General features: G+C 38.6%; 1 protein-coding gene across 2 annotated transcripts in view; it reads left to right on the forward strand.

The window, feature by feature from the left end:
• The first annotated feature begins 2,044 nt into the window (after positions 1 to 2,044).
• RSPO3 (R-spondin 3) overlaps positions 2,045 to 21,026 on the forward strand; it is a 71,341-nt gene continuing 52,359 nt past the window's right edge. The window contains exon 1 of one of the 2 annotated variants that reach the window (XM_032216950.1): positions 2,045 to 3,156. In XM_032216950.1, the coding sequence (XP_032072841.1) occupies positions 3,057 to 3,156 (100 nt within the window). In that variant the 5' untranslated portion in view covers positions 2,045 to 3,056. The remainder of the gene's footprint in view (positions 3,157 to 21,026) is intronic. The other variant, XM_032216951.1, reaches the window with a different exon arrangement.

A 21,026-nucleotide genomic window follows, 5' to 3' on the forward strand; every position in this document is an offset into this window, starting at 1 on the left:
GAAATTCAGTGAGTGATTTTGGACTGGTCTCTCTCATGTGGGCCACCCTACCTTACAGAGATGCTGTTATAGATAGAAAATATTTTTTTTTTAAAAAATGTACATGTCATCTTATGCTCCAGAACAAAGTCGGGTCATAAATCTAATGAATTGACCAGATACTAACTAGTCTGGTCGGCCTTGATCCCATTTTCAGGGCTGAATTTCTAGCTGTGTTTGCAGGACAAGCATAAAAATGTAACTTGCTATCGGCACAAAGAAAGTCAAGATAATGCTTGTGTTTGGTCGTTTTAAGAAACTAAGAAAAAAGTAAATGAAGCCCCAAGCAATATTGCTACCTTAACAAAATTCTGATAGGTAGATAATTTTACTCAGGGGCCACCTATTTAGGACATCACAGAGACCAATTGTACCATAAGAAATTAAACATGTGAGTTCACTTTCTACACATTCTTTGTAACAAACTGCGAAAAGCAGGAAAATGGTGTATAAAGTATTTTGCAAGTATCAAAAAAATGCTTCAAAGGATACTTAAAAACAGCATTTTTAACTTTGGGAAGGGAAGGGTGTAATAATAGAAAAAAAGTAAAGCTGAAAAACTGTAAGTAGAGTGGAACTATATTATGTCAGACCAATTTAAATTTAAGAATGATAAGGTTAACTGGTTGTGAATGGGGGGAGAATTAAGAGAATCACAACAGAAACAGTAAACCAGATCACAAAGAACAGCAGAATAAATCTGACTCTGGCTTCTCCCTGCTCAAGCAAACCTGCCTAACAAATCAGAACAGTAAGAGACAAAAATATTTGACAAAGATGGAAAGGCAGAATTTATGGAAATAATAAGACTTACTGGCCACAAACTTTGTTCAGTATCAGGCATCCCATCACACAACTCAGAATCTCCATTAACTTTGTTCATATGGGGAAGGAAAATGGCAATGATATTTGAAGCTCTATAAACCCTAAAAGTCTATTGAATCATTTTCAATTCTAGTTCCTGATTTGATTCAGCACCTCTAACATTTGATTTCAACATCCATTGAAAGCAGAGTTTGGACTGAATCTTCTCCAGACCAAATGATCCTTTTGAAGATTCACAAAGTCCTATTAGAATCACATCGTAGAGGCTAGTTTTTTTGACTTTCACAGAGCTGTTTTTCAAATATATTATAAAAATTAAGATGGCGGCACAAAAACTGCTAAAATAGGAGCCACATCTCTAGGACTTATTAAGACTATAATTTAAACTGTTTTTGCAAAATCATTTTTTTCTATATTAGGAGGGAGTGTGACTTTCAGTAAGACACAAAGTCATTAGAACAAATTAATGCCCGTTTACTTTTATATTTGCAGAGAAAAGTACCCATTACCCCTATGTTACTGTTACTATCTGTTCTGCTGCCACGTGACATACTTTGCAATGGGATCAGCTTATTCTCTCTAAAGTAGGAAAAGAAACCAACTGTTGTAAGTTATCCTCACATTAGCTGAGGCAGCTTCTATCAGGTCAAACCGCTTCCTCATTTTCAATCTCCAGATACTGTTGGGAATGATCTCTCTCTCTTAGATATTCTGGAAAGATCTCTGTCATATAGCAAAGGAGATAATTTGGAATACAACAGACCAGGAGCTTGACTTGCTATATCAGATCTGTTTCTGTTTCCTCAATCTTTTAATTCCTTTTAATGTTGTGCAGGACAAAGGCGTCTCTAAACCACGAAAGGTCACTCGCTCCAGCTTCCCTTTTTGCTGGCCTCAGTAAAAAAATAATTTTAAAAAACCACGAGCTTACGTTTTCCCTCAACGAATATTACACTGGAAAAGGGAGAAAAACGTGGCTCGGGGCGCTCTGCGGAGCCACCACTTTGGAGTCTCTCTCCCGCCACAGCCAATTTGCCAGGCAGAGGGAATAGCAAGGGCGAGCGCGAGGCTCCCGGCCACGCTCGCTCACTCGCGCCTCTCCCCTCTTTCCCTCCCTCCTCGCCCAGAGCCCCTCCCTTCTCCGGCGGGAAGCAGAGCCGCCCGCCCGCCGGCCGCCGATTGGAAGTTCCTCGCCCAAGCTGCCGCGCGTCCTATTGGAGTCGGCTCTCCACATTTCATGCGGGCTTCAAAAATGGTCCTGGGCAGCCGGGGAGCGAAGAGAGGACGGGAAACTCTGGCTGGCCGTGAGCAGTAGCGCGGCGGAGACAGCTATCCCTCCTAGCGGAGCCTCACACAGCCTGTCCTTTCGGAGCGGAGAGTCAACGACTTTTGGTCTGACTTCGGCGCTGCTTGGAATAGAGCCGTTTTTCTAACGGGGCCGCCTCCGTCCAGGGGTAAAGCGCGCCTCCTCGGGGCTAAGTCTGCTTATTCAGCGCGGCTGCCTTTCCCTGCCGGAGATGCTGCGAGCAGACGGGATGTCCGAAGCAACAACCCTCGGGGCAGCCCGAGGACGCGCTCGGTGCTGAAGGAGGGGCCGGACGGAGCTTCGGCTGCTCTTTTGAGGCGTTCGCCTCACCTGTCCAAAAACCCCTTTTCCTCCCCATGTGGGATTCTTTCTCCGGGAGTCTTTCGACGTGAGCGCCGGAACGCGAGGCGAGAAGCACACCTGCCCCATGGAGTTCCCGAATGGGGCGGCCGTCCCGTAGCTGGAGCAGAGCGTGAACCCCGAGCAAGCCTGGCTCTCCCCCTCCCACATTTTTATTAGACACCCTGCTTCCCCCCCCCCCACTCCCCTTTCTTCGGCAGAATGGTCTCTGTCCCGAGGTCGATCGAGTCTATCGCTCCCATATCAGGGCTGCTGCCATTCCTCGCCATCCTTTCGACGAGACTGTCAGGAGGAGATAACCGTCGGGGCAATCGGAAAGTGCACTAATCCATCGTCCTCGGTCAGAGTTTGCACCCCCTACACTCCCCCCCCCCCCACAATTTTTTTTCCTTTTAAAGAAGAAGATCGGGAGCCGTTTCTCAGAGACAGGTATTTCTGCTGCTCTTCTGCACCCTCTTCCCCCTCCCTACGTCTCCTCCGCCTCCTCCCCCAAAGGACACTAGACGAGAACTTTTACAGGGTTACTATGCAATTGCGACTGGTTTCTTGGTTCTTTATCACTTGGAACTTAATGGAATACGTTGGCGGCCAGGAGCACCCTTCCAGAGTCCGACGACAGGGAAGAAGTAAGTGCGCCTTTCTCCAAGCGCCTCTCTCGAAGCGTGGCTGAACGCCTCGCTATCCTAGCGGACGCGGTGGTCCTAAAGGAAGGTTTAGGCTTCTATATGAAGGGGCCACTGTTAAGGATAGTTATTTAAGCTCAGCTGCAGAGAAGGATCACCGTCAGCGTCTCTGCCGCGCACAGCGATCCTCTAAATGCACTGAAGCAAGTGTAGCGGCGGGATTTGATGTGGAGGAAGTGTAGGATACAGAGACGGGTTTTCCGGAGACTTGTCTCCAAGTAAGAACGTTTATGATTGTTCTGCGTGAGTCTTGTTAAATTAATGGAAGAAAGCTTACGAACCGCAGTCATTTGAAAAATGAAATTCGCTGTATGGTCTGCGAAGAAAAAGCTTTCCTCTGCTTTTCTTTGTTCGTCAAAAGCTTAGAAACGATCCAGACGAAATTTGATTAACGAAACCTTAACCTCTTCCTTATGTATTAGCCTACCCCTTTCCTCTAGCTGGTGTGTCATTCAGGATCCGGAAAGCCTAACTGTGCCCCGCAACCAATTATAGGATGTGTGGCTGATTAACTTCTCCTGCTCCCGATGCAATGGAGCTCTGGTGAGGCCCAGCTGGGTTCCAGCAAGTGCCTGCTGATGCTTTTGCAGAGCTATTGAAATGAGGTCTGTGTTCCTTCGAAACTCCTAGTGGTGCACTGATGTGCCTTCGGTGAACCGGTTACATGCTGTAGCCAGTAAAAATAAAAAGAGAGAGAAAGACAGATAGACCCACGAGATGTATTGGAGAGAGTGGGTAGGCTTTTCTTGAACTGCAATATTGCAATGTCAAAATAAATGCCCTAAGAGAATATTCTTGTCAAAAATTTACTTTGAGACTGGAGGAAGGCAAGGAGCATCCAACCTATCTCACATCTCTAAGGAGGGAGGATAACTTGTCAATCTAAAGGTCACAAAAAGATCCCAAATTAATATTGTACAACAAACAAGCCCAAAAGCCACAGCACACGTAGCTGAGTACTGCTGAGCAATGCAACTTCAGCATTTTCACTGAGAAATGATTTCAACTTTGTCACATGGAAGTATTTATAGATTTGTGCCTGTCACTGTTTTCAATAGTATATTTTCATTTATGCATCATAAATCTCGCTGGCTTAATTTTGGCTGGATCGTGTTTTGCTCTTACTCAGAAATATGCAGAGGCCTAGGAACTTTGTAGTGACAATGATGGATGCTATTTTTCCAAAGATAGCTACATCTAACTTTGGTGTTTCAGTCTAGGATATCAGTTGATGATCTTGTCTCAATGACTTCATTTTCAACGCAGTGGCTGAGGCAGTCTCAAAGCTAAATAAAATATATGACTTAAATATGTGCCTTAGTTAGATTGTAGTGTTAAGTCAGGTGGAAAAAGGTTTTTTTTAAAAAAAATCGGTATGGTAACGTCAAAAGAGTGGGAGTCAGTTTGTTTTTGCTTTTCATTTCTGATATTATCTTGAGAGATGCTCTTTCTCTTATTATCATACCCCATTATGTGTATTCCAACCAGTTTGAATTAAAAGTTATGCACCAGAGGGTACCAGGTTGAAGGAGGCAGAATTACCTTTTCCTATCTCTCTTGTGAACAACAACAACACTTTATAGAAAATAAAACAGAAAACAAAAATGTCCATCTGGCCTAGTCCTCCCTCATGATTTATATTTCTAAGACCTTTCTGAAAGTGTCAGCAAGCCCTCTGGGACCGCTTCATCTTCATGAGTATTTCTCCCTCTGCCTTCTGACACTGTTTGTACTCGAGAAAAGGGCTGCTTATTTCCCTCTTGCTTAATGGCTCTATTCTGATAGGAAGAGGGGAATGTCAGAACATACGGCAGTCTGTGTTCATTTTTTTTAAAAGTACATTGGGTTATTTCCTAGGTTTTGCCCAACCTTCCCTTTCCCCACCATGGCATGCATATCTCTTGAAAGGCTTCCTTTGTAGCATTGGACTCTGAAAAAGATCTGTCTGATTTCACTGAAGGTTCCCTGGAAACATCACTTTTTGCAAGGGATCTTCAGACATTCTACAGTCCAGTGAACTGAGAGAAGGAAAGGCAATCAGGCTTTGACAAATGAACCAGGTGATTACCTTGGGCAATGGACTACTATGTTTTCTTCGCTTTTCTACAGTCTAGCTAGTAAAACTGGTCTCTAGATAGGTTTGATTTCAGAGTTGCTGGAAAGTTACCAAATAGATGTGGGGACTCTTCCCCCACTCTCCCCTCTCAAGCAAAAATAAAACAAATCATATCCTATAGGATTAAATGTATCCAATGAAAATATTTAGGTGTGTATATGCGTTATCTCATTGCATACTAATAAATTCAATCATCTGTCCAGTAGGAAGGCTGAAATAAACCAATTTCTTCTGATTTCTCTGTTGTTCCTGCACTTATAGTGGAATGGGGCAGTTATATTGAACTTGCTTGTTGATTGATTCTGAAGGATGTCCAAATTGGCAGTCACAAATCAAACCTCAGAGTCTATATTTGCATGGCAAATTTTTTATCTACTGTTATCTTATGTACACTGACTTGCATTGGTACCTAACTAGGATCCTCTAAAATTCCTGTGCTGATTGATTATAGTGATATTTAGGTTACAGACTCTATCACTAATGAGAAATGACCTTGGGGAACCATATCCCCATCAATGAAGTTGGCATAGGATTAAATTTTCAGATTATGCTTGCTTGCAATCAAAGATCCAGACTATATGTGTGTGTGTGTGTGTGTGTGTGTGTGTCTGTGTCTATGTCTGTGTCTGTGTCTGTGTGTCTTTGGTTATTCAGGTTTTCTCCCGCATAAAATTGGAGGTGTCTTGGCGACGTTTCGACAAAGTCTCATTTGTCATCTTCAGGCTTTGTGCTTCCAGGAGCAATATGAGACCTCCAATTTTACGTGGGAAAAAACCCGAATAACCAAAGTCTTACATACTAACACCCACGAAAACCTCAGAAAACAAACAAATAGATAGATAGTCTGGATCTTTGATAGAACATATATCTCCCTGAGATTGAAAAAAGAATATGAACCAAGAAAACAGCTTCTTAAGGATCCATGAGTAAAAAAGTTACAAACCTAAAATAATTTCATTTGCCCATTTGCCCAAATGAAGGTATAATTATTTAAGAAAGAGGAAGGACTTCTTTGGGCATTACCTACTCAATTCAAATTTTTTTCAAGGTCTTCCATCTCTCCCTGAATTTTCAGTTTGCACGGAGCTCTAAAACTGTGAGAGGTGCGACCTCTGGTGACTGCTGCAGAAATCTATTCAGAACTTATATACACACTTAAGTCACTCTCCCCTTTGCAGATGTGGGCTTGCTTCTTGCAAGTGTGCTCAAAGACTACAAGGGTGAAGTGCTACCTGGAACTTTGTGCAATTATTTAAAAGGCCTATACTTTGCTTCAAAAGCAACAATCACAGGCCCTAAACTTGTATTTGGATGCAACAAACATTTGGGCAGAAGAGAATGACCAGATGAGATGATGCTGATAAGATCAGCAGATCAGTTTATCATCATTTCAAATTATGATTACTTTGTAATGAAAATTTTCCACTGTTGGACAAAGATAAAGGTAGCTTACTCCTGTTGCTTGGGGTCAAGGGAAGAAAAGTATACAAGGAGAGTCAGGAGTGCAATTTTGAAAAGTAATTAAGAAGAAATTCCATTTAAACGAATGGTGGTAGACATCCTACATTAATATTTATCACTCATCAGCTGCTGGTATTTTCTAAATTCAGCAGCATTGCTAGCGAAACACAACAGTTTCAGCATATGAAAATTCTGGAGATGTGTGTCTTCTATTCTTCCACGTAGTATCATATCTGCATCTGCAAGAATATTTGTACAAAACATATTAGTGAGGAAGATGGAATGTGGAAATGTTTCAAAATTGGCTTTGAATTTAGGATGGGATTTATCTCTTTATCCAACTATAAACCATCAGTTTTCCTGAATATATAGTAGGTGAGTGCAGGAAGACAGGAAGAAAAATGCACTCACTTGTCCACAAGAGTGAGGTGGAAATTGGGTGTGGGTGTGGGTGCACTGTCCTTTCACTGGACCGTTCTTTGTTTTTGCAAAACTTTGCAACAGAACACAATAATTGGATTTAATACTTCCTCCTTTTTAAATTAGGGCAATTAAAAAACAACTTTTGAGTTTCAGACTATGAGGCTTTGGCTTATGGGTGAAGAAACCAGAAAAACAACAAGGGAAAAACAAATTGTGGTGAACAGACTAGTAGTATGTGGTCACATTTTCTTCTAGTGGACAGTCTTCATGAGAACCTTAAATTTCCTGTGTAAACCAAAAATGATATTTAGTAATGTTCTTTACAGAAAACAATGTTCATGTAATCAAGCAGTTTATTTATCATGAATAAATTAATGGAATACATTTAAAATGAAAAATGGTTTCTTCTTTTTCTGAAAGAACAAGGTTTTTTTGTGGTCAGCCTAATAGCCCTGCTTTGCCCTGCATGAAAGTGAAGTGAAATAATCATCTTACAGGCATACAGTATTCATATTTAACTTATAAAGTATTTTCCTGTCAGAAAGAAGACACTTCATGGTATTTTATCATTTCTGAAAAGATTGCTGCGTTAGGTTCATCTGAGGATCAGTTGAGGACTAACTTTGAGAAAAGTCAGTTGTATAACTGCACTGTCAGCAGAAACACACTTTTACAGCAGATAAAGCCAATATTTCAGCTGCAATTTATTTAGATAATATATAGCATGCAATAGAAAGATTTAAAGAAATTAGCGGCAGAGTATTTTGTGTTTTAGTCGGGTAAGATTTCTTAAGATTAACACAGTTTGAGAATTTAAAAGGATAATAGTGTAACAATGAAAGAGCCAAAACTCATCTTTTTAAAAATATATTCCATTTAATTCAATAACCCTTATTTTCTGTCATTTTACTTGGAGAAATAATAGTATATACTAAATCATTTGAAGAGATCCTCTATGATAAAAATCAGTCAATAAACAGCTTAAACAGCTTAAAAATAAAGACTCAAGAGAGATATAATGCCATTTCCCCCAAATTTGCAACAAACAAACCAAAACAGTAAATGAAAACATTGTAGTCTTGAAGTAGAATAATTAATGCAGCTGCTTTTTGTTTGTTGGTTTGCTGCTTTTGTGTGACTGTGTCCATGCATGTGTTAATTTACCTGCAACCCAGTAAGTAATCTTTATCCTGGTCTTGATACTGGTTTTCACATGCATTGTAGTAGAAGCATTAAGCAGGGTCATTATATGTGATGCAGAATCAGACTGTTTTATTGTGAATGTGTTTTTATTTTCCATTTTCATTTCGTACAGTCACATATATACTGTGCATTACCGGGGCCATATAACATTAAACAATAAACACAGCCATTCCTCTTGTCAACAATACCCCCCAAAATAGAAACCCAATGTACCTCTTCAACCCTCCATATACCCTTTCTTTCGCCCCCCTCCAACTTTCCATGTTCCCTCCAACATTCCCGTCTACCCTACTTCCCCTCCCCCTCTACCACTCCTCTCTCCCAGTACACTCCCTCCCTTCCTTCTCACCCTCCCTCCCATCCTCTCTCCCACCCTCTCTACCCCTCTTTCTTCTATCCCTCTACTCCTCCCTTCGGTGTATTTCTACTATCTATTAATATATTCAGCTTGCCCTATTTTTATAGTGAAATTAAAGAGCAACAGTATACAAGTGCAGTCGCGTTACTTTAAAATCTAACACATACTATATATCCCCCCTCCCCCCTAACACCCCACCTCCCTTCCCCCCCCCGACTTCCCAGAGCCCGTACACGGTATAGGTTTTTAACAAATACAATCTAAAATATATTAAGACAAAGGAAATAAAAAAAAGAAGTTAATAACATCTCTGCATTAAGCTCAGCTTCTTCCTGTTGCACTAACTTTAAGCAGTTTAGATTATTCCTAATCTTAAGCATAGGCTATCTGTAATTTCTTAGTCCCGTATTTGTTTTGTATATAGTCAATCCATTTTTTCCAGTCTCGTTTATATCTCTCATTTGAATGGTCTTTAAGATATGCCGATATTTTAGCCATCTCGGCTAGGTTTGTAACTTTCAATGTCCATTCTTGAGTTGTAGGCAAGTCTTCCTTCTTCCAGTATTGCACCACCAACAGTCTTGCTGCCGTTATTAAGTGCAGAACCAAATTAGTCTCTACCGCTGTAAATTCAGTACATATACCTAGTAAAAATAACTGAGGAGTAAACTTTATCCTTCTTTTAAAAATATTTTGCATAATCCACCACATTTTTATCCAAAATGCCTTAACCTTTTGACAAGTCCACCATATATGAAAATATGTAGCATCGAGAGAACCACATCTCCAACATTTAGGCTGTACATTCGGGTACATAGAAGCCAGCTTTTTAGGATCTAAATGCCATCTATAAAACATCTTTTAAAAATTTTCTCTCAGGTTTTGTGCTTGTGTGAATTTCACATTTCTTACCCATATTCTTTCCCATGTGTCCAACATTATTGGTTCTTCAATATTTTGAGCCCACTTTATCATACAATCTTTAACAAGTTCTGTTTCCGAATCCATCTGTATTAGTACATTATATATCCTCTTTATATGCATTAAACTTTGATCTCTTATTTGTTTAAACAAATTATCCTCAACTTGCATAAAACCAGTTTTTTGGTCTATTTTCCACCTGGCCTGTAATTGGCCATAATGGAACCATGTTTGAACTACCTTCTCCTCTTTCAATACCTCTAAAGATTTTAGTTGTAGAACCCCCCCTTTCCAAAGTGAGAAGTTGTCTGTAGGTGGTTCTATCCTGTTTTTGTGCTATATTCATATTTTCAATTGCATGTCTAGGAATTGCCCACATAGGTAACTTGTCATTTAGTTTATATTGATATTTTTTCCAAACCCGCAGTAAAACATTTCTTAAGATATGACTTTTAAAATTCTTATCCAATTTTTTGTTGAATAACAAGTAAGCATGCCAACCATATACCAGATCGTGTCCCTCGATATTCAGTAATTCTATCGTTGGTTAAATGGGTCCAATCACTAATTGTGGATAGCACCACTGCATCATAATATAATTTTAGGTTAGGTAATTTCAAGCCTCCTCTCTCGCGTACATCTTGCATTATTTTCATCTTTACCCTCGGCTTCTTTCCTGCCCATACAAATTTGTTGATACCCTTCTGCCATTCTAAAAGATTCGCATCTTTTTTAAGTATAGGTAACATTTGAAAAAGAAATAAAAATTTTGGTAAGATGTTCATTTTCACTGCCGCTATCCTACCCAGCAAGGATAAGTGCAATTTCTCCCATTTTTTCATCTCTGTCTGTATACTCCGCCAAAGTGGTTCATAATTGTGCTTATATAATTTCTCGTTTGAGGCTAAAATATTAACCCCCAAGATACTTGACTTTTTTGACTACCTCACATCCTAGCATCCCTCCTAGTTCTTCCTTTTGTTTAGTATTCATATTTATAGCTAATATTTTGGTTTTTCCTAAATTTATTTTAAAACCAGACACTTGACCATATTGATTAATCGTATTCATTAAAACCATACTAGAATTTTAGTTGTCATCTCTGGTTGCCTGAAGCTTTTTTAGAGCCTCCTGCATGGCCTGTTTAACCTTTGGCCTAGCTCCTCCCATGGCTTCTGAGCTTGTTGCTGTGACTCCTTGATCAATGGCCGGTGATTGTTGAGGTTGTTGCATTGTGGCTTGTTTTTCCATTCGTCTGGTAATCATACGGCTAGGTCTTTGTTCCATGACACCTTGCCCTTCCAGGAAGGGGAGGTGGTGCGTCTTGTCTGGTAGTTGTGTAGTTTGCTGTTTATCTTGTCCTTCTTGTGGTCTTTCTCCAGATCCAGATGGTGCAGGGTGTCCAACCTTCATAATATTGTGATAGAAATCTCGAGCTTTCCATACAGAGTTGAGACGATATCTTTGCTTGTCAAATGTAATTATAATACCAAATGGCACATCCCATCTATACTGTATCTGACGGTTTCTGAGTTCTTCCACTAGAAAAGCATAATCTCTCCTGGCTCTTAGCATTTGAGGTGGTATTTCTTTCAAGACAATCAAATCCTGTCCGCCAATTTGAAGCCTGGTGTTATAGGACTCTTGTAGTATCATGTTTCTGAACTCTCTTGTGGCGAAGTATATAACTACATCTCGGGGGAGTTGCTTCTGTTTTGCCGCCCAAGAATTAACGTGATAAATTTTATCGATCTGCCAGTCAAAGTTGGACCCCGGTCTTCCCACCAGACGGTCAAAAGCCTCTGAAAAAATCTGTTTCAAGTTCTCCTGTTTGTCTTCATGCAGCCCCCTAACTCTTAATGCGAGCTCCATCTGCCTGTACTGTATCATAATAATTTGTTTTTCAGCGTTTTCAACTTTTTGTTGCACCACCTCAGTTTTGGATGTCAAATTTGTGTTAGCTTCATTAAGAACCTCTAGATTATCTTCAATTCCAGAAAAGTTCTGTCAATACAGTTACAAGTCCCAGCATATCATCATTTATTTTGGCAATCCTAGTATCAAGTTTATCATATAAGTCCGCCTTAAACTCTTTTATCTCGTTCTTTATCTCCTCTCTGAATTCTCTAAAAGTTTCTAAATTCTGCTCTCTAAATTCTCTAAAAGTTTCCAAAAAAAGTTCTTTCGTTAGCAAATCTCCAGTAGGGGGCATAGAGGGTGGAAGCTGCAACTTTGTGCCAGGTATGGGGGATGTGCTTCTAGGAGGAAGTTTCGGCCCAAGATTTAATTTTGATGCCATTATATCTTATCTTCAAGCAATTAATCAAACTCTACTGGCCCGCTGTGCAGCTTATGAGAAAAAAAGTATTAAGTCACCCCTTTGTTAGTTCTTTAGGATTTTTCAAAAGGTTTCAGAAAAGGACATTGTAACAAAGCAGCTCGGCATATTCAGCGCCATTTTGGACTTTTCTATATCAGAAATATATATTAGCAAAGTTGATAAGAGGAAAGTCTTGTAAACTCTTCAGAGAAATGAAACTAATTAATAAGATACTGCTAGCCGACTGTTCCTCCCTTTTTGCAGAAAGTTTGCAGAAGGTTTCAAAAAATTAGCATTGTAATGAAACAGTTCAGCATATTCACCTCTGTTTGGAATGTCTCTATATTAGCAAAGAGTCTTTTAAAACTTTGAAAGTGACACTAATTAGTAAAGATCTGTTGGCCGACTGTGAGGCGAAATTCCCTCCCTTTCTTTGAAGTTTTGAGACTCCGTATAATTAGATAAACAATATTAGTCAGCAATTCAACTGGCTCTTCGCCATTTTAGACACTTCTTTAAATAGGTAAAGTAACGGAAGAGGATTTTGTAGCAAAGAAGCTAGATTTAAATAGACAACTAATGATCTCGCATACGAATTCTGCTCGTTTTGGAATCAGGTAATTCAATCTTTGAACTGAGTGGGAGGGAAGCTTACTTGGGGCTGCAAGGCAGCCGGAGATTTCCAGCGCGGAGCAGTTCTGCCTTCAGCTGGCCCCCCTTCTCTTCACAGACACAAAAGCTGCATAGATCAGAAAGGCATTTGCTTGACAAAACTTCTCTCCTTTCCCTTCTTTTCCCGAAGAGGAAGGTGTCTGTCAGATGTCTGATGGATGATCATCTTAACAGGTAACACCACTGGTAATACGGGAGCAGCTGTGTTTAGCTGCTACCATCAGTAAGTCCCGCCCAGGAAGCCTCCAGAATCAGACTGTTTTAGGTTATTATATCTTTTGATGTTTCGTCTTTTCCTTTTATAGGACATCACTCATGACATCCCCTAGTTAAATGGATGGTGACTTTGCACAAAGGGGGAAGGGAAATAACCCCCTTCCCAACCTGTTATATATTACATTTACATTTGTTTCAATCAACCATTTTTGCTGTCAACCCTTCTTCTATACCTTATTTTGTTTTGTTTATTTTATATTATTTACATTGAACATATCTATTTGAAGGCTGCCTTGTGTACATATTTTTAAAGATTGGTTAACTATTTTGGAAAGTTAGGAAGTTGAAAGCAGTTATCCAATATGAATATATGAATATTTTCTCATCTTTTTTTTTACCTCCTCTATAAATGTAAGAGAAGCCTGGACAATTGCCATGGACATTATTTGGTTCCCACTGTATTTAGCATTGGGGAGGAGAAGAGGGATGTCCATGCTGACAGCTATTTTGACAGCATGAATAAGGGGAAGAAATAAGATATTTATACTGAGAAGTGTCCCAAATAAATGTTCTTAGAGTTGGGTGAGCAAAACAAACTCCATGTTATTCCTACAGTCATAAGGAATTATTTAACTTATCAGAGCTGCAGTTCCACACTATCAAAGTTCCTTTGTATTTATGATCCTCAATCTATAACAGGTTTGAGGAAACATGGCCCTTTTTTGACTTGTGGACTTCAACTCCCAGAATTCCAGAGTCACGGTTCCCTACCCTTCATCTATATGATTATACATAGATCTTCCTACCAGTACAGGCTGTGACTTAAAACCACAATGTTTTACTTATTGTTCATTATTTATTTATTAGATTTATGTGCTACCAATTAAGGGAACTCTGAGTAGCTTACAAACATTAAAACCAATAGACATTAAAATAACAAAACTATAAATAACAACAGCAATAGTAAGTACAATTAAGTGATGAGGATGAGGGGAGTACAAAGTACTTGGGGAGAGATGGGTCTTTTCTTAACCCAATAGTCACCTCCCAAATGGTGCACTCCCCTTGGGGCCGCAGAGCCAGGTCTTCAGGCTTTATGGAAGATCAGGAGATTGGCTGTGGGTTTCACCTCATGGGATACAAAAGGGTCCTCCAAAGGATAGAAGCTGGTACCTGATCAATTGGCTCTGGAGCCTCAGTCATTGAGCAAAGCAGTTGTTAAGCATGACACCTGTGTGATTATTTTGCTCAATGACTGCAATCCTGATGCTCCTGTTTGTGGTTGCGGTCATTAAGCAGATGGAGCAAAAGACCTGTCTGCGGAATTCAGCTCCCTTCTGTGAGGAAGGAAGGAAGGAAGGAAGGAAGGAAGGAAGGAAGGAAGGAAGGAAGGAAGAGTTACAATCTTTTCAGAAAATCATTTGCTTGGGTAGGATTTTTTTTTCTTTATAAAACAAAACAGCCAACAACAACAACCACCAATCATAAGTTTATGCTTCTCCTATTAGGAAAAGTTATTGGTAGGTGACATAAAATTATCTAGTATCATTTCTCCTAACTTTCTATTGATGCTACATTACTAAGAACATTAGTCAGATGTGACATATTTAGGAAAGCTATTGATGGTCAGTTTTCCTGCCATAAATAATCCTGGGTGAGAAGAGAAAAGATAGCAGGGGAGCCAAACATGGGCACCAAAAAAGTTAGCCTAGAGGCTATATTCCATAATTAATTAGGTCTGAATCTGTTGGATCTTCTAAACCCATATAAGTTCCTAATAATTTTTGAAATTATTATTTTGAAAGGACAATGGAAAAGTAGAACTTTTTAGGTATGTCTTAACACATTTCTGTTACGTATGTTCCTCATTTATTTATTTCCTTCCTATTTTAATTAATTTTCATATGAAGTATTAGTGCACCAGCTGAAAACTAATTGTGGATTGGTTTTCATTTGTCACTATGAATTCAGGGGCACCTAACTATGAAGTTAAGACTAGGTTGGAAGACTCCCAAGGACCACTAGATGACAGTAAAGAGATACAATAACAAGACTTTTGGCTACTTAAGTAGAGAATGAGTGTCATAGATTCTTTCTTTTTTCTGTTCTGGTCATTTCCTTTCCTTTTTCCATTTTTTCATTTGGTACCACTATCTCTTAATATTTGCTTCTCTCCAACATTATTTCCTTTTCTTTGTGTTTTCCATTTAAGGAAGTAACCAATTTATACTCTAGTTTTTTTAGTAGAATATAACTCATTTATGATTTCATCACAAGATCACTGGACAGAATTCATACCTGGGAGGGGGAAGAGACATGGGAAAGAAAAACAAAGCAACAACAACAACAACTATAACAACAACAAAGAAAAATCTGATTCTTAAATGTTGACAGATTTCTATATTTTATCTAGCTTTCAGACGTACTGCCAGGAGCATTCTGTAGTGAAGTCTGCAGTAAGGGCTACCATATATCAACTATAAAATCTTGATTCTCAAGAAATGGCAACCAAGAAATACTGAAAACTCCAACTCTTTGCTGCCATCTCATGATGATTCAGATTTTTGCAACTAGATCTGATAGTCCTTATTTTAAGTAGCAATAGCACTTAGACTTATATGCCGCTTCACAGTGCTTTATAGCCCTCTATACAGTCAGCATTTTACCCCAACAATCTGGGTCCTCATTTTACCAACCTCAAAGGATGGAGGCTGAGATAACCTTGAGCCAGTGGGAATCGAACTGTTAGCAGTCAGCAGAATTAGTCTGCAATACTGCATTCTAATGACTGAACCACCACACTCAAGTACTCAGTCTTGATCTAGTTACTAGCAAAATAAAATCAGATATCAATTTTCAGTGAGACCAGCAACTGAACAAATATTTTTAGCTTGGTTACAAAACACTTGAAAAACAACTGATCACAGTTGATGATAAAATTGTAGTCGGAATGTTTCAAAGCTTGGAAGGGTTAATATTTTCTTTTAAGCAATGACACATCTCCTCAAATGTATTCCTGCTTTAAAGCATTAACATTAATAATATTTCTAAGAACTAAATGTATAGGCCAATTAAATGGGTTTTACCTGGTGCTGAAAACATAAGACAGATACCAGTCGAGCCTCTATGAAGAATGCATTCCAAAAACAGCACCACCACTAGAATATCCTTATTATGATACACCATCTACTTCTGAAAATAGGTTTTGCCCACGCACACAATGTGCCATGAAAGTTAATGTCTTCGCAATTGTGTATAGAAGCAAAGCTATCTGAATCTATATAGCAAGGCAGTGCAAACATTTTACAGCCTTGCTTACCATAAAGATTTAATGTGATTCCAAACAAACAAAAGTAAAGATAAAAAATGTTGATAAAATCTGGGGAGATGTCAATGTCGGTGACCACTAACTTCTCCTTTAAAAATAATAATATGAAGCCTGTTGTTTCGTACTACAACAGACTAGCATAGTTATCTATCCAGTGAATTTAATGAGTTCAACCATTATCCATCCAATTGCTAATATCCACTTAACAGTCCTGATATGTGAGTGCTCACATTCAACTTCAGGTTAAAGTTCACCTCAGCTATGGAAGTTCATTGTCTGATTTTGGACTTAGCAGTAGACTTAGCAGTAGACTTATATACCGCTTCATAGGGCTTTCAGCCCTCTCTAAGCGGTTTACAGAGAGTCAGCATATTGCCCCCAACAATCCGGGTCCTCATTTTACCCACCTCGGAAGGATGGAAGGCTGAGTCAACCCTGAGCCGGTGAGATTTGAACTGCTGAACTGCTGATCTAGCAGTAGCCTGCAGTGCTGCATTTAACCACTGCGCCACCTCGGCTCTTCGGCAACATCCTCGGCAACATCACTTGTCACTAGGGCTGTGTTGTGTGGACAGTATGTAACATAGTATCGACCTGCAACTTCTTAAACAAAGCACTAATTCTCCAGTTGGAAAAATGAAGCCTCATAATATAAGTGTGTGTGTGTTGTGTGTGTGTATGTGTATGTAGCAGCTGCTTTAAGGAATTCAAGACATTGCTGATCTCCATTTTGCTCTCAATCACAAGTACTGATAGCTTTATCAGCCATCTTCTTTCAGACCAACATATCCCAGAGGATGATTGTTGCGATAGTAAAATGATACAGGCCACCTTGAGCTCTTGGAAGAAAAATAGAATATAAAATTAAGCATGAATAAATAAACCTTACCCAATATATACAGAAAGGGAGAAAGACAGACTGATTCACTCATAAAACAGACTGTTTCCCCAAAAGATTGCCTTTTTCTTCCTGATAACTACAATAACATCACTTCTGTCATGAGAGGCCTATAATTTATTGGGAATTAAAAACTAGCTATATTAATAATTTGTAGCTTAGGCACTATCCATATAGGTAAATATATTTGACGTTACCTGGCAACATCAGATTTTGTTATACTTTGGAGAGTATTTGAACTAAATCCAAATATAAATCACAAACGTAGCAATAACTAGCTAATTTAAAAACACCTGCATTGCATCTCTGAATCCCTGTGCAAAAATTTAAGTTGGAAAATCATGACACTTTAATGTAGTTTATGAAATTTATGTGTGTTATCAGCATATTCACTGAAGCAACACAATTTATTGAAGAACATGATATTTGATTCCTATCAGCTCTATTGGTCAGAGGAAAGAAAATTTAACTCTATTCCATGAAGCAAATCTCCCACATAGCAACAGTAAACATTAGTCTATTGCTTCTTCATCAAAAGTACAAATGTCAGAATCTGGAAATATTTTATGACTTGCATTACTCCACCTTGACCTTGTCATAATTCATCCATAACTTTTTCTCTCATTCCTAAGTAAATGCTTGAAAAAGTTGAACTCTAAAATTACTAAAAATACACAATTTAGGTTCATGGAGATTATTGATACAATGTTAATAGTGTATAATGCCATAGTTGTCGGCTTAAAGTAAAACAGGTGAATCAATAAAATGTTCAAGAAAACCTGTAGAGAACTGCAGTATTATGTTGCCAATCTATGCTTGGTTTTTTTTTCATTAGCTTTATATGCTGCTTTAATCACCAAGTGATGCTTACAAACCTTATTCAATAATGCAACTTTTAAAATGATAAAACTATAATAACAATGACAAAACAGAAAAAATATCTAACATGCATTCCCCTGTCAGAAGGAACCAATCTATCCCTCATTCACCTAAAGGTTTCTGAAAGAGATTTTTCATGGTTTTACAGAGTAACAGAGTTGGAGCTGACCTTAGAAGTCTTCTAGTCCAATCCTCTGCTTAAGCAGGAGACCCTATACCATTATGGATAAACTGCTGTCCAATCTCTTCTTAAAAACTTCCAGAGATGGAGTGTCTACAACTTTTAGAGGCAAGCTGTTCCAGTTATTAATTGTTCTCACTGACAGAAAAGAGGTTGGATCTCTCTTTTTAAAGTTTCCATCTGTAATTTCTTGTTTTGCTAACAGGTGTTTTGGAGAATAGGTTAACCCCCTTTTCTTGTGATAGCCCTCCAAATATTGGAAGATTGCTATTACTGTCTGTAAACCCTAGTTGTCTGAATTGTGAGATGGGTAACAAATAAATTTCATAAATAAATCACTTCATTAAACTGGACATTTCCAATTCCTGTAATTGTTCATCGTATAGTTTAGCCTCTAGTTCCCTAATCATTTTTGTTGCTCTTCTCTGCACTCTTGTGGATCCTCAGATGAATAGGGAACAGTAATATTTCCTAGGGGTGCTATTCTAAAAAAAAAAGGGGGGGGGAGAAATATAACAAAGAATGTGGTCCCTAAGGTCTCTGTATATGACTGCCCCTAAGGGTAGAGACACAGATTTATCAAATAGGCAAAAGCTACTGTGAGAAGACAGTCCCAAAGAAACCAGCTGCTGAGCAAAAAACTGACAACCAACACTTTGAATACAGGAATAAACTGTAACTCGTGCAGCTCTTGGACTAATTGTTTTCCATAGTAAACTGACTAGTATACATAAGTAGATAAGCCATTCTGTATCCACTGCAGATTGTAACACCATTTAAAGGCAGCCCCATGTAGTGATGCTACCATAGCATAAATGACAAAGAGTAGGACCTTCTAATTCAGAAAAGGAGTATAAAATGAGACTTTGTAGAGACACTTCTAGCCACAACTGTCCTTGAACAGGAACTAAGAGTCCAGGAAGAGCACCAGATTATGGAGCAGTTCTGCCTGACTCTATCTATGACAAAGATAGGACATTACTAGAATCAGAGAGCTTCCAAATTCAGCCCTCTTGACAATGTGAGCCTGTTTGTCCCATGTGGATTGTAACAGCTTCCAGGCACATGACATAACCTCAGTTGCATCTTCTATTATGCCTGGGGTGAAGAGGTAGATGACAGAGATGTTACCAGGTATGAGGGGATTGTACTCCAAAAGAATCTTTATCTCTATGTTCTTTGTTGTGTTTAGGCTACCTTGCTGTAACTTTGCTTCTCCTCTATTTTTTTGGAACCATTGCCTCCGATTGCCAAGCATCAGTTGTCCTGCTCTATAAAAATGCTATACCATTCAAAGCTGTAGTAGCTACGTAACATTTTTATGAAAATAATTTAAGGCATGAGTAACAGAGAGGGGAATTACTCATATATTGTTTTTTGGAACATGGGGTAAATGAGCACTCTATGATAGTGACGGTGTTTATTTGTATTTTGTGCCTTTGTAGGCTAAATATTGAAAATATATAATTAATTATAATTAATTCAATCACTGACATTTATACAAATTGCATACAATTGATATAAATGTGACAAGGTGGCCGTTATAGTATATCCTGTTGGTTCCTGCCTCAAAGATTGAAAATACTCCAAGATTGCAGAGCTTCTCGATTATGTCCTAAAGTTTACCCATGATTATTTGGAGAGAAATCTGTTTATGTTTAACTGGGCTTACACTAAGAATACCCCAAAGTAAATTTGTCTAGAACTATAGTGTTGATTTCACAAGAATTCTAGAATTTAAGTATTGTATTATTTTTTTTTGGTTTTTAAAGTATCAGAATTAAAGAGCAAGAAATATAATTGACCTGTTGAATGAAATCTACACTTTTAGTGGAAAAAGGATTAAAAATCCCTCATATTTATTTTTACTATAGCAATGCTTCTAAGCTGCTTCTGAAAGCAGGGCATTCTTATATTATATGACTATATAAGGATACGTATTAAGAAGTATTGCTTGAACTGAAGTTGTAAAATTCAAATAGGTTGCAAAAGCCAAATACTGAGTTGGTTCATATTATTCAAGCCTTTTTTCCAAAAGAGCATTTGCTCAGGAACTCACCCATAAAGTGGGAGTGGTTGTGGTTATATATTAACATTGACAAAAAACATGTTGTAATCAAGGTTTGAAGAAATGTGGAACCCCTAATAATCTATTGATTTACAGAACTCTCAGAATCCTGAACATTCCATTTTTAACCACTTTTTATAGCTCATGCTAATGCAGTAAATCTGCTATTCTTATTTTAAAGTGCTGTCATTAAGTGAATATAATCAAAACTATGGTTTTCCCAGTAATAAGGCATGGCTGTAAGAGTTGGACAGGGGAGGCTGACATGCTGTGGTCCATGACTCCATGGGGTCATGTAGAGTTGGACATGACTGAACAACAAATCCTAATAGATTACACTGAAAATCAACAGAAGAGCTGTGACAGAGGAAGGAGAAATAAAAATGATATTAATAGGGAAACTATTTGCCATTTTTCAGTGGTACAGATGTAGGGAATATCTGTGCTGCCATATTTTCCCCTTTGGGAAGAAGCACACCAACAATTTCTACTTGCCCCAACCCATTCAGAGTACGTTGAAAGTTGTGTTTCCAATTTCAACTAATTCAAGTGTTGCTTTCTAGCTGGCCTACTGTTAGTTTTTTTATTATTTTTATTATTTTATTTATAAGGTACCTAATGATTCTAGGCAGCTCACAACATCTATCAAAACATAGCTAAAAACAAAAATATTCTTCCCCACAGACGCCAGGCCAAAAAGCCACTCAGCTCAACCTTCATCCTAGCCCAATGCTTGGGGGACGAGCTGAGTCTTCACATCCTTCCAGAA

This window comes from Thamnophis elegans, chromosome 4, assembly GCF_009769535.1.
Source record: "Thamnophis elegans isolate rThaEle1 chromosome 4, rThaEle1.pri, whole genome shotgun sequence".
Lineage (NCBI taxonomy): Eukaryota > Metazoa > Chordata > Lepidosauria > Squamata > Colubridae > Thamnophis > Thamnophis elegans.